Raw genomic sequence first — 16,152 nt, forward strand, 5'->3', positions numbered from 1 at the left:
TGGGAACAAGGGTCCAGAGGAGGGGAGATGTATTTCTGCACAAACAAACATATGAAATGGGCACAAACGTCTATAAATGCTCTGTATGTGAGGAAAACTGTATGTGAGGAAAATACAACGCTAGTGTGTTTCAAAGAAGCTTTGTGAAAAAAACAAGGAATATTGCAAAAATGTAAAAGAGGATGGGAAAATGTATCAAAATGGCAATATTATAATTAAGGAATGTGTAGATAAGAAATTAAGTATGGATGATTGCCAGAGGAGTTGAGGGAGGTCGAACAAGTTAAAATAAGTGATGTTTAAAATTGTATGATTGGAGATATTATGAAAAAACTCAATAAATATTATTAAAAAAAAAAAAACGTCTATAAATGCTCTCAGCAGGTAAGGATTTCTAAAGGCCCATCTGCAGTTAGAGATGCCCTGTTTCACCTGTGAGAGAAGCAGGCACTTCTGGCGTCCTGCTTACCTTTTTTCTCTTACAGGTGGCAGAAGGATGCCAGCAAGACCTCCTGATCCGCTTTTTCATGGAGGCAGAAGGGAAGCAGCGGCTGTGGAACCAGATCAGGTCAGGGGAAGCTGCCTTGTGGGGACAGAGGCTGAGGGATGGAGCAATGTCATTTACTGGTTGGGCACAGAGGAGTGGTGGGAGGAAGCAGCCGGGGAACCAGGAAGGGAAGACGGCTCAGAGCCGAAGGAGTGGAGGTGGAGGAAGGATGAGCGGTCAGAGGGAGAAGAGGGAGAAGTCTGTGAAGAGGAGGTGTCAGAAGCTGAAGGGGAAACAGAGCTTAGTGAGCTGGGAGACTCTGTGGCAGAATGCAGTGCAGAATCAGAGGCAGAAGAGGAAGGAGGCAAGTGGGAGAGGAAGGTTGAGAGGTTGAGGTGAGTCAGGATAAGGAGGAACCACCGGTGGCTCCCTCTCCTTTTGCAGGAAGCCACCCTCCCTACTTGTCTCTCAGAGCCAGGAGACCCCCTGCAATGCAGGAATCTCTGCTAGATCATCCAAGACAGATGGCCATCCAAAAGAGGCTTATTTCATTTCTAGATTGATAACTGAATGCAAAAATAGTTTTCTAAGCAGTGGACAAATGAGAACAAATAGCGGCCTGGATTCACCTAACCAGCCCCATCGGCTGCAAAATGGGGCCTGCCTCCACTTCCTCCCCTTCTCCATGCCCCCATGAATCCCTCGAATTTGGCTCTAGTTCTTAGGAGGGAACAGCTCAGGAGGAGAGGAGAAAGTGGATCCTTCTATTGGGGAAACTGGAATGCTTGCCTAGGCAGAATGACTTGAATAACACAAGGTGGAGTACAACCTATTTGCACAAAACGAATACCCATAATTTAAACTTAGAATAAAATAAGCATCCATAAATAAAATGTGCAGCAAAGCAATCCTATTGAAACAACTCCCCTGCGTGAGTGCCCGAGGGCCCTGCTCCTGCCACTCACCACCTGGCCCAGGGCGGGGCCTGAAGCCTCACAAGGACAGTTGTTGCTGCTGCTGCTGGCCAGGAGGACTCGGAGCGGCGCAATGTTCTTTTAAAAATTTTCTTTTTTCCCTTTTGATTACTTTTTTTGTGGGGGGTGGATGGATGTTTGGTTGGGTTTGGGAATTTGTTTGATTTTAATGTGTTTGTAATTTTTACAGTTTTTTGTTTGTATTGTTCTTTCTTTTTTTTAAGGGTTTTATTTTGTTCTTAAGGGGAGGGGTCAGGGCTGCCGGGGAGTGGGTCCCAGCCCACAAAATAGCTGGGGCATGTTCCATGGGGGGGATGCACTGGGACAACCGATCTCAGTGATCACGGGTAGGAGGAGGAGTTACGCTAAGACCAGACCACGTCATTACAGAGGAGGCAGGTTTAGTCGTTTTTGGAGGACTATCCCTGCCTCCGGGTCTGGTCCTGACTGGACGGATACTAGAATCAGCAAGGGATACCCACATGACCTGAAGGTGCTGCTCTGCAATGCCAGGTCAATGATTCATAAAACCACTGCCATCCATGACTTGATCATGGATGGAGGACTTGACCTGGCATGTGTAACAGAGACTTGGTTGGATGAAGCAGATGGGCCTGTCCTTGCCGCTGCTTGTCCACCAGGTTTCTCTTACGCACAGCAACCCAGGTCTTGTTGGCGAGGAGGGGGGGTTGCAGTGCCATGGTCGGATCACTTCCTAGTGCAACTGGACTTCTCCGCGACCCTTCCCCTCTGCATGGAGGTGGGACCGATTCAGATGGTCCGCCCCCGCCACTTAATGGCTCCAAATGGTTTCCAGAGATAATAATAATAATAATAATAATTTATTATTTATACCCCGCCCATCTGGCTGAGTTTCCCCAGCCACTCTGGGCGGCTCCCAATCAGTGTTAAAAACAGTACAGCATTACATATTAAAAACTTCCCTGAACAGGGCTGCCTTAAGATGTCTTCTGAATGTCAGGTAATTATTTATCTCTTTGACATCTGATGGGAGGGCGTTCCACAGGGCGGGCGCCACTACTGAGAAGGCCCTCTGTCTGGTTCCCTGTAGCCTCACTTCTCGCAATGAGGGAACCGCCAGAAGGCCCTCGGCGCTGGATCTCAGTGTCCGGGCTGAACGATGGGGGTGGAGACGCTCCTTCAGGTATACAGGACCGAGGCCGTTTAGGGCTTTAAAGGTCAGCACCAACACTTTGAATCGTGCTCGGAAACGTACTGGGAGCCAATGCAGATCTCTCAGAACCGGTGTTATGTGGTCCCGGCGGCCACTCCCAGTCACCAGTCTAGCTGCCGCATTCTGGATTAATTGCAGTTTCCGGGTCACCTTCAAAGGTAGCCCCACGTAGAGCGCGTTGCAGTAGTCCAAGCGTGAGATAACTAGAGCATGCACCACTCTGGCGAGACAGTTCGCGGGCAGGTAGGGTCTTAGCCTGCGTACCAGGTGGAGCTGGTAGACAGCTGCCCTGGACACAGAGTTAACCTGCGCCTCCATGGACAGCTGTGAGTCCAAAATGACTCCCAGGCTGCGCACCTGGTCCTTCAGGGGCACAGTTACCCCATTCAAGACCAGGGAATCCCCCACACCAACCCGCTCCCTGTCCCCCAAAAACAGTACTTCTGTCTTGTCAGGATTCAACCTCAATCTGTTAGCCGCCATCCATCCTCCAACCGCGTCCAGGCACTCACACAGGACCTTCACCGCCTTCACTGGTTCTGATTTAAAGGAGAGGTAGAGCTGGGTGTCATCTGCATACTGATGAACACCCAGTCCAAACCCCCTGATGATGTGGTAGGGGATGCTTTATCCCATGTTGATGGCCTTTCAGCTGATTCCCCGGTGGCCTGCTGGAATGTGGAGTTAACCAGGGCTATTGACTGTTTGGCTCCGAAGCGCCCTCTTCGATTGCATGGAACCCGGACAGCCCTATGGTTTTCCACGGATCTGAGGGCAATGAAACAATCGCTGAGACAGCTAGAGCGCCGGTGATGGATAACCCATTCTGAAGCTAACCGGACACGGGTTAAAGCTCAATGTCAAGCCTACCAAGTGGCGGTAGCGATGGCAAAGAAGACTTTCTTCGCCGCCTCTATTGCATCTGCAATAGACTGGTGACTGGGAGCGGCCGCCAAGACCATATAACTCCATTCTTGAAAGACCTACACTGGCTCCCAGAACGTTTCTGAGCACAATTCAAAGTGTTTCTGCTGACCTTGAAAGCCCTAAACGGCCTCGGTCCAGTATACCTGAAGGAGCGTCTCCACCTCCATCGTTCTTCCCAGACAGTGAGATCCAGTGTTGAGGGCCTTCTGGCGGTTCCCTTGCTGCGAGAAGCCAAGTTACAGGGAAGCAGGCAGAGGGCCTTCTCGGTAGTGGCACCCGCCCTGTGGAACGCCCTCCCACCAGATGTCAAAGAGAAAAATAACTACCAAACTTTTAGAAGACATCTAAAGGCAGCCCTGTTTAGGGACACTTTTAATGTTTAAGAGATTATTGTATTTTAGTGTTTTTTGGAAGCCGCCCAGAGTGGCTGGGAAAACCCAGCCAGATGGGCGGGGTATAAATAACAAGATTTATTGCATTAGCCGTGTGGCCATAGCATGATATACATAGAAATAACAACATAAAATGGGGGTGGGGAGGTAAAGGTGAATATCGTCCTGGGCAAATACTTAAAGGGGGGGGGGAAAGAGAGAGATAACAGAAGCAACATGGGATTTAAAACATCGAGTGACCGATAGTACAAAAACAAAAAGACAAAAAAAAACTGCTGAGGCTGGAGGAAGATCGTTAAAGGGGTCCTTCAGCTCCTCAGATTTGTCCTAGCTCCATTGTCCTTGTACAATAAAGCTACTTGGAACTTCGTTCGATTGTGCAGCGTATCGACTGCAGCTGTGGTGTTAAAAAAGAAGTTAGTGCCGCTTTCCTCTTCATCACACTGAGCAGGAAGTTAGCTGTCATCTCGGTAATCCAACAATCAGAATCCTGCAAAAAAAAGGGACACTATCCAGGGCTGGATTGGGAGATGAAGCTTGTTCATGAGAGGAGTTAAAAACCGAGATCTTTCATCTGTCCAGTTGGGACAGAAGAGCATTACATGTTCCATAGTCTCCAGAACCGTGTCATTACAGGTGCATGTTCTGTTTGCGATGGGGACTCTGGAATAACGACCCGACAGAACTGCTGTAGGAAAACAGTTGAGACGGGCACAGGTAAAGGCCCTTCGCTTAGCCTCCGAAGAAATTGTGAAGCAGTATAGAGGGATTCCTTCAGGGGGAGGAATAGCTAGGGCTAGGCCTGAACACGGCCCTCTTGCATCGGCAGCTGTGTTAGAGAAGTCAAGTTGCTGTAGCTTCTTTTTAATTGAAGGTAGGGCCGCCGGACTGATACACTCTAAGTTAAGAACAGTTTTGCAATTCAGATTGAAAAGAGAGCGGAGTTTGAGGTTAATTGTAGTTTTCCAAGGGGAGTTATGAATATCTCTTAGGATCAGATTGGAAAAACCACCTCTAATTCGAGCGTCCGATGCTAGTAGGTGGGAGCTATAGGAAATGGCTCGACACCATGCTCGTTTTGCAATTGAGGGCTGGGCGAACTCAAGTCGTAGGGCTGCACCTGAGACGCATCTCGGGACACCGGAAAGAGATCTCAGAAACATATGAAGTGGGCGATCCAAGTTACCTGATATTGCTGTAGTCCATACTTCACAGCCATATAATAATTTAGGAACAACTTTGGCATTAAATATTTGAATTGCTGCTGGAAGGTGTTTGCCGCCCTTCTGGTGGTAAAATCGGACAATGGCATTGGAGGTCGTGGTTGCGGCGAAAAAGGCAGATTGTAGATGGGTGGTCCAGGAGAGATTATAAGTGAATATTAAGCCTAGATATTTAAAGGCTTTTACCTTATCTAAGTAGCCACCTGTGATCTTAAGCGGCTCCAGCTTGAGTTTGCGGGAACGAGTGAAGTGAAGGACTTTCGATTTTTTATAATTAATATTAAGAGCTTCCGCCTTAAAATAGGCGATAAATGCATTAACTGCATTTGCTAGGTCCGCAGCTGTTCTGGATAAGATGACGGCATCATCTGCATAGAAAAGGGAAGCAACGGGGTGACCTGCTAAGTGAGGAGGATACTTAGTTGCTAGCTTCAAAGGGGAAATTGCATCATGAAGATAGAGATTAAACAGTAAAGGGGCCAAGAGACAACCTTGTCGGACGCCCTTGGCCGTTGGGAATGGAGTGGTAAGGGAGCCGTTGGGACCACTTCGGACGCAAGCTGTGGTGTTTGAATAAAGGGAAATAATTAGGGAGAGGAGGTGCAGATCAATTCCCAGATGGGCAAGTTTGGACCATAATCTCTGCCTAGGAATGGAATCAAAGGCGGCCTCCAGGTCCATGAAAGCGGCAAATAGGTGGCCTTGCCTTGGTGCAGTGTATTTACTGGCAAGGTGATAAAGAGTTAGACAGTGATCCATGGTTGATGCTGACTTTCGGAAGCCAATCTGTTCTAGCGGTAGAATGTTCCTCTCCTGGACCCATGAAAGAAGTTCTTCCAGTAATACAGCGGCAAATATTTTCCCCGGAATAGATAATAAACTGATGGGGCGATAGTTCCTAGGGATGTTTGGCTGGCCGGATGGGCGGGGTATACATTAATAATAATAATAATAATAATAATAATAATAATAATAATTAACAGGAAGGAAACAACAGAGGATTGTGTAGCAGATCATATTTCTGCTGTCTCAGAGGAGGACATTTCCCTTTTTCTTTTAGGGTCCAGTGTGCTTTGAAGATGTCGCTGTTTGTTTCACGGACGAGGAGTGGGCGTTGCTGGATCCTGACCAGAGAGCTCTGCATAAGGACGTCATGGAGGAGAATTGTGGGATATTGGCCTCTCTTGGTAAGGCTCCCTGTGGGATCGTCCTATCTGCCTGGAAATTCAAAAAATACATCTATGGACCAACCTCATATATTTTCACAGAGTTCAACAGTGCCCCCTATAAAACCTGGGAACCTAACACCCCCATAATAAACAGTAACTTACAGTTTTTTCTTTGAACAATCTTCTTCAAAATATTCCTTTTTCTACCACGATTGGGCTGGTGTGAACTTTCCAGGCCATTTTCAGTGTCAGCTTCAACCTTCCACAATTTTGACCACTACTATATATCAGACAAAACAACATTCAACAACTCTTCAGAATCTAATAATAAATTTGTTGGTAAAATGACAAACAACACAGGTAATGAACACACACTCAACTCGTTTCATTTCTTCTCCATTTCTTCCTGAGGCTCTAATCTCTTTTTGTCTCCATTGCAGATTCTGATGAATTGGAAATTGAGAGCAAAAGTGACCACGATAAAATCCCCAGGGAGGAGAAGCCACGTAAAAATTTGGAGTGTGGAGAAAGCTGCAGTCAGAGATCCCATTCCACTTCCCATCAACAAAGTCTCATTGGAAAGAAACTCTATCAGTGCATGGAATGTGGAAAAAGCTTCAGGAAGAGCTCCGATCTCACTTCCCATCGCAGAATTCATACAGGGGAGAAACCCTATAAGTGCGTGGAATGTGGAAAGAGCTTCAGGAATAGCTCCCATCTCACTTCCCATCAAATAATTCATACAGGGGAAAAACCCTATCAGTGTGTGGAATGTGGAAAGAGCTTCACAGATAGTTCCTCTCTCATTTCCCATCAAAGAATTCATACAGGGGAGAAACCCTATCAGTGTGTGGAATGTGGAAAGAGCTTCAGGAAGAGCTCCTCTCTCACTTCCCATCACAGAATTCATACAGGGGAGAAACCCTATCAGTGTGTGGAATGTGGAAAGAGCTTCAGTCAGAGTGCCAATCTTACTTCCCATCAAAGAATTCATACAGGGGAGAAACCCTATCAGTGTGTGGAATGTGGAAAGAGCTTCAGTCAGAGTGCCAATCTCACTAAGCATCAGAGAATTCATACAGGGGAGAAACCCTATCAGTGTGTCAAATGTGGAAAGAGCTTCACTGAAAGCTCCTCTCTCACTTTCCATCAAATAATTCATACAGGGGAGAAACCCTATCAGTGTGTGGAATGTGGAAAGAACTTCAGGAAGAGTTCCCATCTCACTAAGCATCAGAGAATTCATACAGGGGAGAAACCCTATCAGTGTGTGGAATGTGGAAAGAGCTTCACTGAAAGCTCCTCTCTCACTTCCCATCAAAGAATTCATACAGGGGAGAAACCCTATCAGTGTGTGGAATGTGGAAAGAGCTTCAGTCAGAGCTCCTCTCTCACTTCCCATCAAATAATTCATACAGGGGAGAAACCCTATCAGTGCATGGAATGTGGAAAGAGCTTCACTCACAACCACAGTCTCACTTTCCATCAAAGAATTCATACAGGGGAGAAACCCTATCAGTGTGTGGAATGTGGAAAGAGCTTCAGGAAGAGCTCCTCCCTTACTTCCCATCAAAGAATTCATACAGGGGAGAAACCCTATCAGTGTGTGGAATGTGGAAAAACCTTCTCTCACAGCCACAGTCTCACTTCCCATCAAAGAATTCATACAGGGGAGAAACCCTATCAGTGTGTGGAATGTGGAAAGACCTACACATGTAGCTCCTCTCTCACTTCCCATCGCAGAATTCATACAGGGGAGAAACCCTATCAGTGCGTGGAATGTGGAAAGAGCTTCACTCACAGCCACAATCTCACTTCCCATCAAAGAATTCATACAGGGGAGAAACCCTATCAGTGTGTGGAATGTGGAAAGAGCTTCAGTCAGAGTGCCAATCTTACTTTCCATCAAAGAATTCATACAGGGGAGAAACCCTATCAGTGTGTGGAATGTGGAAAGAGCTTCAGTCAGAGCTCCTCTCTCACTTTCCATCAAATAATTCATACAGGGGAGAAACCCTATCAGTGTGTGGAATGTGGAAAGAACTTCAGGAAGAGTTCCAATCTTACTAAGCATCAGAGAATTCATACAGGGGAGAAACCCTATCAGTGTGTGGAATGTGGAAAGACCTTCACATGTAGCTCCTCTCTCACTTCACATCGCAGAATTCATACAGGGGAGAAACCCTATCAGTGTGTGGAATGTGGAAAGAGCTTCACGCATAGCTCCTCTCTCACTTCCCATCAAAGAATTCATACAGGGGAGAAACCCTATCAGTGTGTGGAATGTGGAAAGAGCTTCACTCACAGCCACAATCTCACTTCCCATCAAAGAATGCATACAATGGTCAGAAAAACCATTATACAGCTTTAGGAGCCAGGCGAATCCGCACCTTTTTAACCAGGCTTTTGGCTAATTCACATCTAATGCCCTTTTAATATGTGGTTTTTTTTAAATCGTTTTTTAAAATGTTGTAACTGTCCTGAGACCTGTGGGTGTAGGGAATAGGTGCCATCTCTTAAAGGCCTAGTGGTCTTTGCCCCACCCCCAATAAAATATTTAAGGATGCCACCCCCCAATTTTTTTCAAACACAGCCTTTTATGCTTCTGCAACTTGCCATACAATTTCTCTTTCAATTTACCCTCTTAAAAAATAAAAAAAATAAACGCACAAAGGTCATGAAGAAAACAAAATACAAGAAGATACAAACATGGACGGGTCCCATCTTTGCGGGCAAAATAGAAAAGTTGCTTTGAAGCAGGCTTTCCCACACTTGGGTCCCCAGCAGCTCCTGGACTACAGTTCCCATCATCCCTTCCCACTGGTCCTGCTAGCTAGGGGTGATGGGAGTTCTGTGGGAGCCAGGAAGTCATGGCAAAGGCAAAGGCCAGGAAGTCATGGCAAAAGCGCCACCTGGTGCCTTGCTGACCTCGGTGACCAGCATGTCTGTGCCTTACCATGTATTAGAATTGTATTGACCTTAAAAGGAGTTGTGTTTCCTCTGGGCAGTGATGACCCTATATGGTGTGGGTGGGTTTAAGCCATGACCAGATGAGGTAACATGAGACACTGTGATGCAGCCATGCGGCTGGAGAGAACAAAGGATAATAAAAAAGGACCGGAGAGGGAGAAGATGTCTGAATGAGCTGCCCTCCGTCCATGGAAATATGCTAGCTCTCTGCGTCTTTATTTTATGCTAAAATAAGCGCCATTTGTAACGGCTGGCTCCGACAAGTGGTGCCCCTTGTGAGGCTGAATAAAAGAATACAACTGTGGTTTTTAAAAGAGAGCTAAGAAGCAAGACTTAAAGCAAACAGTCTGAGGCAGACTATAGGATTTTTGATCCAAGCAGTGGATATCATCCACTTACCTCGTCCGGCAAGGGTTGCAAGCGCTAATCATCTTCGGATCCATGGTGAGTCGATCCCTTAAATATTGATTTTAGAAAAATGGGCAGCTCTTTGACTACTCCCCAACAGAAATTTTTAAAAGACTTAAAATTTCTCCTCTCCTCCAACAAATTGGAAGTTCCTGAGGGTGATTTGATACAGCTCATTCTGGCAATTGATGAGCATTGTCCCTGGTTTCCTGCAGATGGGACTTGGGAATTAAAACATTGGGATAAGATTGGAACACATTTTCATGGGCATCCCAGCATTGGTGTTCGGATTTTAAATGCATGGTGCAAGGTTCGATATGCTATGGGTTGTTTATCACCAAAAAATATCTCCATGGCTGCATTGCCAGTACAACCTTCAGCTTCTTTAATTCAGCCTGCTGTCCTGCCATGTGTTCCAGCCCTTGCTTTGCCTGCAGCCCCAGACCCCAAACCTCCGGACTACAGTTCCTCACCAGAGGACCCAATCCTGCAAAAATACCGTGGTCTGGCTGGAAATGACCCTGCTCTTTCAGCAGCAGCAGCAGAACCAGCTACCCCTTTTCAACGTGCAGTCCTTGCCTGTTCCTTATCTCAGGATACTATGGCATTCCCTGTTATTGTGCCCCCTGCTGGTGCTCCAGCAGGAACTCAAGCACAGCACCAACCTTTTGACTTTAAAATCTTGAAAGAGCTCCAATTGTCAGTTAGGACAAATGGACTGCAAGCTCCTTTTACACAAGCTCTTTTGGAAACCACATTAGCCCAGCTTTTGGTTCCAGATGACATCAAGCTTTTGGCACGTACAGTTTTACCCCCATCAGCTGGTGTATTATTTGCTCACGAATGGGAAACTGCCTGCCGTGGTTATGCTCCAGCCTTGTTACAACAAATCAGAGGAAATAATCCAAATATTACCCTCGCAGATGTCATAGATGCCATGATGGGGCGTGGCCCCTTTGCTCAGCCTTCAGTACAAGCCACACTGCTGCGGATCTTATTGAGGGATACTGCTCTTGCTGCTCAACAAGCAATGAGAAAAATCCCGGAACCCACCAGTATTCAGTCTAGGTGGGGTTCAATCAGACAAGAACCTAGAGAATCATATTCTTCCTTTATGGACAGGCTGATTACAGCAGTGAGTAGACAAATTGAAAATCCTGAAGCCAAACAAATAATTATCAAACAATTGGCCTTTGAAAATGCAAATGAGGATTGTAAGGTTGCGTTGCGCCCGATAATACACAATCCTGCCACAGACACAGCAGCCATGCTTCGCATTTGTCAGTCTGTTGGTACAGCCACCCACAAGGCTCATTTGCTGGCAGCAGCGCAAAATAAAAACCAGCCTGTAGCCACCGATACAACGTTTCCAGCATGGCAAACAAAGATCACTGATACCTCAGTGTGGGTAGAACAGTGGCCTCCACCAAAAGAAAAATCCGCAGCAATGGCACCATCTCGTTTTTGAACAGCTTATTTCTGAACAATTGACTTTCGGCCACATTGAACCATCTTCATCCCACTGGATCCAGCAGACAGGAACGCTTGCTTTTACATTGCCAGTATATAACAATTTGCAATCCACCCAGCGATATCAGTGGGTTCTTCTGCCACAAGGCATGCGGAACTCCCCTACACTTTGCCAAAATTTTGTGAATGAAGCATCGAAACCTTTCCGCATGCGCCACCTAGAGGTGCTGAACACAAGCTGCATCTGGCAGTATTTGCTGCACCATTGTAGCCAACAGGAAATTTATATGCTCAGACGGACAAGAAGAAGACTATCTGCATTATAGAATGGTTACATTTACCTCATACCCCTTCGAAGAACATTTATTCCGTAACTGAATCCGCATCAGACATTGTTATCAAAGAACGTTCACGTGCTATAACTTTGAGCGGTTTTGATGTTGCATCAATTTATATGCCTTTTTCACAGACTGAACAGCAGCATTTATTGATCACAAATGCTGCCGTACAAATTGTTTTGGCTGATTTTATAGGTCATCATTTTTAATCCCCCAAAGGATGACCGTTTGACATTTCTGACACAGGTCACCTATGTTTTGACTAACCCCTTGTCTCTCACACCTCCCCCCTCTGCACTAACCCTCTTCACGGATGGAACAAGAAGTATGGGAGTAGTGACGTGGGAGGAGGGAGGAAAATGGAAATGTTATTTACCCCTCCACAGTCTTCTGCCCAGCGAGCTGAGCTAGCGGCTGTGATTCTTGCCTTTCAATCCTTTCCTACTCATCCTTTCAATCTTATTGTGGATACTCAGTATGTATATCGCCTTTTTGCTATTTTACCAATATCTTATATAACTCCTTCCTTGGATTCTGACTTGTTTTCCTTGTTTCTTGCCCTGCAAGCCTTACTTCAGCACAGAGAGTTTCCTTTTTATGTTGCACATCTTCGCTCCCACACATCACACCCAGGGTATTTAGCAGAGGGAAATTCAAGAGCAGATTCAGCTTTGAAGAACATTTCTGCCTTTTCTCTCTTTTCTGATGCTATACTAGGTCATAACACCTTTCATCTCCCTGCGAAAGCATTGGCTAAGCAGTTTTCTATTCCTTTGGCCCAAGCTAGGGATATTGTGTCCCAATGTGCTTCCTGTTCTAAATCTCAGCTGGCCATTCCTTTTGATGCTGTCAATCCTAGGGGCACGTCTGCATTGGCGTGTTGGCAGATGGATGTCACACACACACCTGTGTTGGCTCCACTCTCCAAGGTTCACCTCACGGTGGACACCCACTCTGGATTCATATGGGCTACGCCCATGAGGGGGGAAACAGCTCGGCATGTCATTCAGCACACTATCCGCTGTTTCTCAGTCATGGGTAAACCTGCGCGCATCAAAACTGATAATGGTCCAGCATATATTTCTAAAACATTTTCGGAATTTTGTATGTTGTGGAATGTGAAATTAACTCATGGTATACCCTTTAACTCCACAGGGCAAGCGATAGTGGAAAGGGCGCACCTGACGTTCAAAACACTATTGCTTAAACAGCTTGGCGGCCGAAGCATACCAACAGCAGACATTCCTTCGGCAGTTCACCAAGTTCTTTTTGTGCTTAACCATCTTTATATCCACATACTAGGACCCATACTCCCACGGAATTGCATTTTAGGAAGGAGGAGGCACTGCCCCACCCCTTGGTGGTGTACTGACGCTTGCCTGATCCCACGTGGCATGGACCTGTCCCGCTGATCACGTGGGGACGAGGGTACGCGGCAGTGGACGTCGAGGACAAGCCTTTATGGGTTCCACCTCGATGCGTGCGGCCATGGCAAGTCCCTTCAACTGCGAAAGTGCCTTCCTAACCATTTGCCTTGCCATCTTTTGCTGCACCGTTTTACAAGGAAGAGAAGCAGACGACACAGACCAGTTGAAACCACCATATTAGCGTTGTTGAATAAGACTTTTAGGGGTGAAAATTATCATAAGATATGGAGGAATAATATTTTTGTACAAGATATGATTAAGTTTACTAGTCTATTGCATGCTTCTAAATGTTGGGTATGTATGCCTGCCCCCATTTGTTTTCAAATTAAGGAGGGGGAAGAATCATGGGGCATATATCCAAACTGTCAATATACATTGAAATTCATGTTTAATAGCTCATACAGTGACCAATCTCAGTGCTATAGAAGCGATACCAGTGCATGGCTAAAAACTAGGAAAGAAACCTACCATGCAAATTGGAGTCTGAATTCTTCTATCCCTGGCTTAGCAAATGCCACAGATGAGCAATTTCATATCAGTTCCTTATTTACTGAAGCCTTTAGTTGGTCCCAACAGAGTAGTAATATCAGCTATTTACTCCAAAGAGAGTTATGGTTGCTTTGTGGCGAAAAAGCATACAAAGCCATTCCTCGAAACCTCACAGGCACATGTACATTGGGTCTCGTGGTTCTGTTGTTGTATAAGGTTGATAAGTTACCATCTTCTCTTAGACTACGGAATCGTCGGGAGGTTAATTCACCCATAAATCAATATATTGATTGGCCCAGGTCTCTCGGGCCTTGCTGCCCTCAGTGGGTGCAGCAATGAACTATAGGGACCTCCATTGGCTAGCAAATTGGACTGAAGGATTATTCAATGATACCATAAAAGCTTTGAGGAAACTCAACCAGGAGTTGTCTGCAATGAGAGAAGTGGTTTTACAGAATCGCTTTGCTTTGGATGTGATTTTAGCCTCAAAAGGAGGAGTTTGTGCACTTGTTCATTCTCATTGTTGTATGTTTATTCCTGATAATAATGTCAGCATATCTGCGACGATCGACCATATGGAAACCATGGTAGCCCACAATCCGTTTGCCCCCCCTCCTTCCGTTGATCCATGGGCATGGTTATATTCTTGGCTTCCAGATGGAAGTTGGCTTCGACATTTATTGATTATAGTGATTATTATAGTAGTTATTTGCATTATTTTGTGTTGCTGTATACAATGTATTCCTTCTTTAATTTCTGTATGTACTGCATGGTTCTCCAGTCCGCGGCCCGCTTCCGGTCTCACAAGAGTCGCCTATCGCTCTCGATATAACCGTATTGGTACTGATATATATGATTCTGATTAAAATATAAAGAAAGAGGGCATGCGGGAGCCAGGAAGTCATGGCAAAGGCTTGTAGCGCCACCTGGTGCCTTGCTGACCTCGGTGACCAGCATGTCTGTGCCTTACCATGTATTAGAATTGTATTGACCTTAAAAGGAGTTGTGTTTCCTCTGGGCAGTGATGACCCTATATGGTGTGGGTGGGTTTAAGCCATGACCAGATGAGGTAACATGAGACACTGTGATGCAGCCATGCGGCTGGAGAGAACAAAGGATAATAAAAAAGGACCGGAGAGGGAGAAGATGTCTGAATGAGCTGCCCTCCGTCCATGGAAATATGCTAGCTCTCTGCGTCTTTATTTTATGCTAAAATAAGCGCCATTTGTAACGGCTGGCTCCGACAGGGTTCTAGTCCAAAAACAGCTGGAGACCCAAGTTTGCTTTAAAGGGAAAGTAGGCTGGCCCTGTGACACCCTCTGCTGGACAAAAGCACTGCCCCAGAATGTGAACCACCCCCAGTACTGCTAATTGGAATTAATAGAGCACAACACTGAAGTTTGATCGGCACTTCAACCTCTAGTCAGCTTCTAGGTGCTTTCTGCACCACCTAGAGTACCCACAGAATTGTGGCTTCTACTGACAACACACATAGGAGAACAAATGAAAGACAAACACAAGAGGCAGGAAAAAACCTGGAAAGGGCCATACCAAATGGACATCCGGTGTGAAGAGGTCACTTTCCCCACTGCTGAACAATGCCACAGGTAGAGGAGATGGAATGCTAGAAGTGTCTCTGGGGCAAGGGGAGCTGCTGGGAAATTGAACTACGGGCTCAAAATATTAGTTTTTTAAAAAGTTGCTTCCATTATAGGCATTGCCATTCTAATGACATGCATGCTGTGAAACACAAGAGCAGTCAAGTACAACATTCCTGGAGTGAACATGTTTACACATGGGGAGGGATGTTTGTCCACCCAGCAGGTAAACTTCCTGTTTCCTTCTGGGCTGGGACAGACTTCCTCTGCATGTGACTAGAGGTGGGTGTGGCCTCACCTGTGCAGGTAATGACAAAACACAAGGCAGGGCAGCCATCTCTCTTTCTCTTTCACCACATGCATCGAGGACACAACATCTACTAAGCCAGAGATGCCCTCTTGGCTTCCAGCCAAGAGAGGAAAAAGGGACTGTCTTCTTAAGAGATAGACTCCAAGTGTATGTTACTTCATTAAGCTAAGTCTGCTTTCTGGGATCTGATTGTGAACAGAATGTGAGTAAACTCTTTTTATATTTTTGTAAAAGACTGTGTCGTCTCTTCTATTTTGTGAGGGAATAAGGGGAAAATACCAGAACAGTTATTATAGAGGCTTTAGCGAGCCTGAGCAAACGCAGACACTGCAAATTTAAAATAAAAGGGAATGTTACTCTGCTGATATTGTGGAAGTTGAGCTGTTTAACCCTGTAAGCTCAGGTTCTCCTGACAGAGGAAGGTGGTAAAGTGTGACTGAATGAGGTAACTGTTAGGTGGATTTGACTGACCCAACCCAAAGAGGACTCCTTCATGGTTCCTCCTCATCCTGGGGAAAAGTGACAAGAGGGGTGCTGCAGGGTTCTGTCCTGGGCCTGTTGTTCAACGTCTTGATAAATGACATGGATGAAGGAACTGAGGGGATGCTCATCACATTTGCAGACGAGACCAAACAGACCATAATGGCATCCTCTCTCTTCTTCAGCAACAGACAGACAAAGAACAGTGCAAAAGCACAGCAGAGCGGAAGAGATAAGACTGACTTCTGTTCTTACACTTCCCAAGCCTAGGAAAGTAAACAGGGGCATGTGACAT

General features: G+C 46.0%; 3 protein-coding genes across 6 annotated transcripts in view; all 3 read left to right on the forward strand.

The window, feature by feature from the left end:
* Positions 1-16,152, forward strand: part of LOC128412035 (zinc finger protein 420-like) — a 621,951-nt gene that overhangs the window by 265,948 nt on the left and 339,851 nt on the right. The window lies entirely within an intron of this gene.
* On the forward strand, positions 6,816-8,780 carry LOC128412078 (zinc finger protein 850-like; the record flags this gene model as incomplete). Its single annotated transcript, XM_053384927.1, has 1 exon — positions 6,816-8,780. A coding segment is annotated over one exon (1,923 nt), but the record flags the coding sequence as incomplete, so codon positions are not given.
* LOC128412086 (uncharacterized) lies at positions 9,787-11,329 on the forward strand. The gene is made up of 2 exons (XM_053384936.1): positions 9,787-10,836; positions 11,161-11,329. Exons 1-2 carry the CDS (start codon positions 9,816-9,818, stop codon positions 11,211-11,213), a joined length of 1,074 nt encoding a protein of 357 aa, XP_053240911.1. The 5' UTR covers positions 9,787-9,815; the 3' UTR covers positions 11,214-11,329.

The sequence above is a fragment of the Podarcis raffonei genome, chromosome 4 (assembly GCF_027172205.1).
Source record: "Podarcis raffonei isolate rPodRaf1 chromosome 4, rPodRaf1.pri, whole genome shotgun sequence".
Taxonomy (NCBI): domain Eukaryota; kingdom Metazoa; phylum Chordata; class Lepidosauria; order Squamata; family Lacertidae; genus Podarcis; species Podarcis raffonei.